Source organism: Pan troglodytes, chromosome 1 (assembly GCF_028858775.2).
Source record: "Pan troglodytes isolate AG18354 chromosome 1, NHGRI_mPanTro3-v2.0_pri, whole genome shotgun sequence".
Taxonomy (NCBI): Eukaryota; Metazoa; Chordata; class Mammalia; order Primates; family Hominidae; genus Pan; species Pan troglodytes.
The window spans coordinates 229,950,042-229,956,564 of record NC_072398.2 but is presented as its reverse complement, the minus strand read 5'-3'; the positions used below and the strand labels follow the sequence as shown (position 1 = coordinate 229,956,564).

The 6,523-nt window shown below is 63.2% G+C and overlaps 1 protein-coding gene and 1 long non-coding RNA gene across 2 annotated transcripts in view; one reads left to right on the top strand and one right to left on the bottom strand.

The window, feature by feature from the left end:
• Nucleotides 1-777: 777 nt before the first annotated feature.
• LOC129136387 (uncharacterized) lies at nt 778-1,752 on the bottom strand. The gene is made up of 2 exons (XR_008537933.1): nt 1,175-1,752; nt 778-1,045 (listed from the first exon to the last, which is right to left on the bottom strand). It is a non-coding gene; the product is annotated as an uncharacterized LOC129136387 (long non-coding RNA).
• Nucleotides 1,753-1,969: 217 nt separating this feature from the next.
• The window catches only part of PRKCZ (protein kinase C zeta), a 137,473-nt gene continuing 132,919 nt past the window's right edge, over nt 1,970-6,523 (top strand). The window contains exon 1 of the mRNA XM_024355843.2: nt 1,970-2,260. Within this exon, the coding sequence (XP_024211611.1) occupies nt 2,190-2,260 (71 nt within the window). The 5' untranslated portion in view covers nt 1,970-2,189. The remainder of the gene's footprint in view (nt 2,261-6,523) is intronic.

Sequence of the window (6,523 nt, the reverse complement as noted above, 5' to 3'; positions counted from 1 at the left end):
AGGAAGTGTGGGTGCCAGTCCAGCAGATCTCTGCAGGCAGGTGCTCCTGGAAGAGGGAGTGGCTGTGCAGAGAGGGAGTGGCCGTGCAAAGACGGAGGCCGGGGCAGCAAAGAGGCCTGGAGGCCGGGGCAGAGGAGCTGGCCTTCCCTCCAGGAGTGATGGGAACCACTGGGGGAACTTCGATGACCCAGAAAGATGGAGTGGGGGAAGACGTCAGCTGAGAGGCTCATTAGGAGGATGCCTGGGGCTGGGTGAGTGTTGGTTGGGAGCTCAGGGGGCCCATCTGAGCTGGGGATGCAAAGCGGGCCAAAGGCTGAGGCTGGGGCTCCACAGTTTTAAAAGGTGCAGACCAGGAGGGCGAGGGATGGGAGATTTAGGGAGCTGGAACCCGGGGCCAGGGACGTGTGAGCCTTCCCAGGAGGGGTCTGATGCCAAAGGCCAAGTTAAGAAAATGTCTGAGGCCGGGCACAGTGGCTCACGCCTGTAATCCCAGCACTTTGGGAAGCCAAGGCAGGTGGATCACCTGAGGTCAGGAGTTCGAGACCAGCCTAGCCAATATGGAAAAACCCCGTCTCTACTAAAAATACAAAAATCAGCTGGGCATGGTGGTGGACACCTGTAATCCCAGCTACTTGGGAGACTGAGGCAGGAGAATGGTTTGAACCCAGGAGGCAGAAGTTGCAGTGAGCCGACATCATGCCATTGCACTCAGCCTGGGCAGCAAGAGCGAAACTCCATCTCAAAAAAAAAGAAAAAGAAAGAAAAAAAGAGAAAACGTCTGAGAACCGACGGCTTGTATTTAAAACGTGTGAGTGGGTGGTGGCAGGAGAGGTAGACAGGGAGCAGGGCCGGCTTGGCAGAAGCTTTGCTGTAGAGAGGGGCAGAGATGGCTCGGTGGGTGGAGGGAGGGGCAAACGGTGTTTAAGAAGAAAAAACGACAGCTTCTGCGTAGGAGAGGGGCCTCCTGTCCACCTCTAGGGAGAACATGGGTTCTGTGGCCACAGGTCTCCCCAGGGCCTGGCATCAAGGAGGCGCCAGGCACGACCTGCGGGATGAAAGCACGTGGCTGAAGTCCTGGTGGCTGTGTCTGGGTGAGGGGTGTGAGGGCGTGGCCTGAGCAGGTCCACTCTCAGGGGAGAGGGGCCGAGGCCAGGAACTGGGTCTGGGTGTCCACCTGGTGCCTGGGTGAGGTCCTGCAGGCAGCAGGTCTGGGCTTCAGTGGATGCAGCCAGTAAGGGATGGGCTGATCAGGGAAACCGCATTTTCAGGGGAGGAGCCCAGGAGGCAGGGAGCTGGGCGGCGGTGGAGGGGCCTGGAGGGCGATTGTCCAGATCAAGCCCCTCGAGTAAGGCCCGAGAGGCTGTGGCTTCAGAAATGAAGGTCATGGGCGACTCGGGCCAATGCCGCGTCCTTGACCTGGGCGAAGTGAGCGGTTGCACTCACGAGTGTGGACGGCCCTTCCCTACAGGGGACCTTGGATTCGCTGGGGGCGGAGGGGGGGCTGGGGCCCAGAGAACCCGAGTCCGGACGCTCCCGTCCGTGACCCTGGCCGGGTTCTCCGCTCCTCGCAGCTTCAGTCCGCAAGTGTGAGATGTCAGGGGACCCCTGGACGGCGGGGCCCTCGGGCTGGCAGCGCGCGCCGCAGGAGTTTCGATTCGGAGGGTCTGGGCGAAGGCCGAGAACTCGCGTTTCCAGCGAGTTCCCGGGGTCGCCGCTCCGTCCCAGAGGCCGGGGCCCCTCCGGTTGCCGGGCAGAGCCGCGCCGCGCGCGGTCCCATTGGCGCAGGTGCGCCGCGCCCCGCCCGACAGGTAGCCCCGCCCGCGCCTCGCCATTGGGCCGCGGCCGGGGGTCCCCCGAGGATTGGCCCAGGTGGCGGCCCCGCCTCGCCCTCATTGGCCGCAGGTGCCACCGCCCGCCCCGGGACCGCCCGCCCCGCGGATTGGCCGCTGGCTCCACCTCGGTCCGCCATGTTCGGACACCGCCCCCCGCCCCCGCCGGACGGTCCCGCCCCGCGCGCCCCCCGCTCCCGCCCCGCGCGCCGCCGGAGTTCCGCGGAGTTGACCGGGTCGGCGCCGTCGGTCCTGAGCGCTGCCTTCCGCGTTCCGCCGCGGCCCCACCTGGCGCCTCCGCCCCGCGCCATGGCCGGAGCTCCCGGGGCGCAGCGCTGACGGCGGCGGGGGGAGCGCGCCATGCCCAGCAGGACCGGCCCCAAGATGGAAGGGAGCGGCGGCCGCGTCCGCCTCAAGGCGCATTACGGGGGGTGAGCGGCGGAGAGGGCGGGGAGGGCGCAGCCGTCGGGGCTCCTGCGCGAGAGGGAGGGAGGGAAGGGGCGGCGAGGTCGCGGCGGGCCCGGGGCTGTCGCGGGAGGTCCTCGGTCCCCGCCCGTGAGCGTCACCCGCGGACACGTCGTGGACAGCGCGGGCTCCTTCCCCGGGACCGGGTTTCCCTGGGGTCGGCCCCGCGCCGCGAGCTCCTCGGCCCGGTCACTGTGGTAGACGTTTTCGCTGGAAAGTTGGGCGGGGACGTTCTGGCCGCAAACCTGTAAGGACTGAAAGTTTTCATCAAGTTGTGAAAACTCCTGGCGGGTGTCTTAAAATCAGCGTTTCCTAAACGTTCTGCACGTTTACCCGGTCGGGGGTCTCGCTTTAGCCAAAGTCCGGAGACCCGGGGCGCGGGCGCGGTGGCTCCAATGCAGCCCCCGGCAGGGCTCGGGGCGGTCGGGCGGGGACAGGGGTTTCTGGAGGAGACGGTGGGGCCGAGACTGACCCTGGGGCTTGCGTCGCACCCGCCCCCCGGAGGCCCTTGCCTGGCTGTGGGAGGGGGCGCGGTCAGGTGCTGGAGCGGAGGGGTCCTGGACTCTTGGCCGCCGCCTCGGGGCAGCGCTGGTGGGGGTGGCGGGGGCTGCACCAGGTGGCCGGGCTCACAGGCACAGCGGAGGGGTCGCTGCCCCCCGAAGTGTGGGCGGTGGGGAGGGGAGGACCCGTGGGTTTGTTCTTCCACCTGTGCGCGTCTCCAGGAGCCCCGAACTGGGACCTCCGCTCCCGCGAGGGTGGCTGCTGCTGCGGAGAGGGAGGGGAGCGGAATGCGGGCTCCGGACTTGCACTGGCTGGTCCTTGGGATCTCGAAAAGCTGCTCCTGCCCCGGTGCGTCCTCAGCTACAGCGTGGGCAACCTGAGCCCCAGAGGCAGGGACGGCCGGCAGGGTTAGGCGGGTGACATCTTCCCCGGGCCACGTCCTCTCAGGACAGTGCCCCGGGGGTCTCTGTGGTGCCCTGCGAGTCTGAGCGGGTTCAGCTTCTTGCGAACCTTGTCTTGGGGTCTCGGGTCAGCCATCTGGGGCTGCTTGGCCCCGGGTTTGTTGAGGAGGCTCAATTGTCTCTTCTTTGGGAAGGTTGGGGCCTTTGCAGCTCCCCTGTGGCAAGCACCTGGAACCTTCGGGGTGCAGTGGCCCGGGTTTGGTGCCAGAACCAGAAGAAAGGGATTTCTGGGGGACTGACCGTCCAGCCCTACCCGAAGAGGTAGGGCAGCCATGTCTTTTGGCCTGGAGGTCAGCAGGTTAAAACTTGGTGTGGTTGACGTTCTGGCTATTGGACTTGTCCAGGGACCTGGGCTTCCTGTCTCCTTGCCATCCTGGAGCCACCACACTGGGCAACAGGTGATGGTGCGGAGCTCAGGGGAGTCCTGCGAGAGGGAGGTCCACACCCGCGGGGCTGCAGGGGCCCAGACCCTCCTGCATTCCGGCGTCCAATTCCTGGGACCAAGGCTCGGAGGCAAGGCCACTGGAGTTCTGGGCCGCCCCGTCCTCCCTCTGCCTTGCTTTGGCCCCTGGGAGCACTTTGGTGGTGGGGCGGGTGTAATTCCACCCGGTGACTCTGGTTTCCCAGGCTGGAGAGACCAGGCTCCCACCCCTTCCTCTTCCCTCCCTTCCCGGACTCTCTCCCCTCTCTCCCCACCCCTTCCTCTTCCTCCCTCCTTCCCTGTTGTTTTCCCTCCTCTTCCCGCTCTCCCCTCTCTCCCTTCCCTGCCACACCTCTTCCTTCACCTTCCTCCCCCTTCTAGGGCACGTCTCCCCTCTGGCTCTTCCCTGCTCCTACCATTCCTTCTCTCCTCTCTCCCCTCCCAGGTCCTCCTCCTCTCTGCTGCAGAGTGTGAAGTACCCTTCTCCCCGTTCTGGCTCCTCGTCCCTCTGGGCACCCGGTGCCTCTCTGAGGGGACTGGCTGTGGGGTGGGACACTCAGGCCTTAGGGCTATGACACAGTTCCAGAAAGCGGCTGCCAGGATGAGTACTGGGTTATTGAAAGCCCTAGAAACTCTGTCCCTGGGGTGAGACGCTGCTGTCCGTGGGGGTAGCTGAGCGTGGACACGTGGAAGACTAGTCTTTAGAAAAAGGAAGAGCACTTCAGTCACCCCCATGGGGCATGGCCACCCTGTCATCCTTGCCTGTCCTCCCAGGGCCCTCTGAGCACACTTGAGATCCAATCCTCGCCCCCCCACCCCGCCCCCTGTGGGCCTGAGGGGTCCCCAGGCACTTGTGTTTTCAGGGAGTCCCAGGTGGCCTGGGCCAGACTCCCAGGCTGAGTCTCAGATGCCTGCTCTTCTAGGGCCACAAACACTGGTGCTGGCTCTTCCCTCTTTCAGCTCAGACTTTTTTTTTTGAGTCTCGCTCTGTTGCCCAGGCTGCAGTGGTGTGGTCCCGGCCCACTGCATCCTTCACCTCCGAGGTTCAAGCAATTCTCCTGCTTCAGCCTCCCTAGTATGTAGGACTACAGACGCCTGCCACCACGCCCGGTTAACTTTTGTAGTTTTAGTAGAGATGAGGTTTCACTTTGTTGGCCAGGCTGGTCTCAAACTTCTGACCTCGTGATCCGCCCGCCTTGGCCTCCCAAAGCGCTGCGATTAAAGGCGTGAGTCACCGCGCCTGGCCCAGCTCAGACAACTTTTGTGTTCAGAGAGCTTCTGTGTGCAAAGCCCAGGGCTTGGTGCTGAGGCCCACAGAGACGCAGGAGTCTCTCCCGGGCGTCCCAGCTGGCTGCTGGGTGCTGAGTCCTGGACGCCCCTGCCGAAGGGCACAGGGCAGCTGTTTGATTCAGGATTGGGATAGGGTTGGAGGTGGTGGCCTGACACTTCCCAAGCCCTGGGGTTTTACTGGAGCCACCCACCTGGCCTCTAGATTGGCCGGAAACTGGCTTCCACTGGAGGCAGGACTGTAGGGGTAGGGGCGTGGGGCAGGAAGAGGTCAAAGGTGAAGTGATGGCCGACTCCCACTCTGGAGTTCCTGGTGGTCAGACTTTTGGACTCCAGGTCAGGCAGCAGGTGTAGATGTCAGCTTGGGGCGACCCCAGGGTGATGGGTGTGTGACCCCCCTCCATTCCTTACTTTCCTAATCTGCCATGATGCTGTGGGCTGTGGCAAAGACCAGCCAGGTTGGTTCCTGTGGGGTGCTTGGGCACTGGGGGCAGGTGCTGGGTGGCCAGTTCCAGCAGGAAGGGGTGGGTAGCTGGGGCGTCTGTCCCCCAGGCCCAGGTGGCCCAGGGTGACTGGGTGAGGCCTGTGGGGCAGGTGGGCCCTGGGCCGCTGTGCCAGGGCCGCGGCTGTGGACGGATCCTGTGTTCTGTTTGCACTGGAGTTCTTGTCTGGGACGAGAACTTTGTTTCTTGAAACTTGTCTGATGAATTCAGATAACCTTGATGGGGAGCCAGCAGTGTCAGCGAAGAGCAGAGCCTGTATCTCTGGTTGGGACATCTCACACCCCTTCAGGCTTCTTTTTATAGGCCCTGTGCTCTTGCCCCGCGCTCTTGTGGGTGTCAGAAAGCAGTAGATTTTTCTGAAAATTCAGTGTGTTCACAAGGGTGTGATTCCCGCTCTGAGTTTCAGGAAACACCAGCTGGGCCCTGTGGTGGTCCCTCCCCTCCACACAGGGTGAGACCAGCTCGTGCTCAGTGCAGGAGGTGAGGGGGGACCTCGGGTCCCTATCAGCAGGGAAGCGCCAGCCTTCAAAGGGTGCCTGGGAGTCCCTGAGCTTCCCCAGCGCCTGGAGTTCAGGTCCTGTCTGGGGCTGAAAAGATAAAACACACTGACTCTGTGTGACTCGGTTTAAAAAAAAAAATCTGCCTGGGCTTCTGTCGTGGCTACAGCAATGGACCCAGTCCCCACTCCAGGGTCTAAAGAGCGGCCTTTCATTATGGAATTATTTAATCCCCGCCACTTCACCGCTGGCACCGTCGAGGTCTGGGGACAGGTCTGACTGGTTTCCTTTACCTTACCGAAGCCGGCGGCCTGCACCGACCCGGCTCGTGTCCATCCCGGGGTCACCCACATTTGGGTGAACTTGAACGGGTGCCCGACCAGGTAACGTTGCCGGGCCTCCCACAAGAGGGCACTTTCTTTTTTCCCATTTTGACCTCATTCTTTCCAGCCAGGTAGGTCGCGCTTTTTTCTCTGTGCAAGGAAGTTGATGGTGGTCATTTTTTTTTTTTTTTTAAACGGAGTCTCCCTCTGTCGCCCAGGCTGGAGTGCAGCGGCGT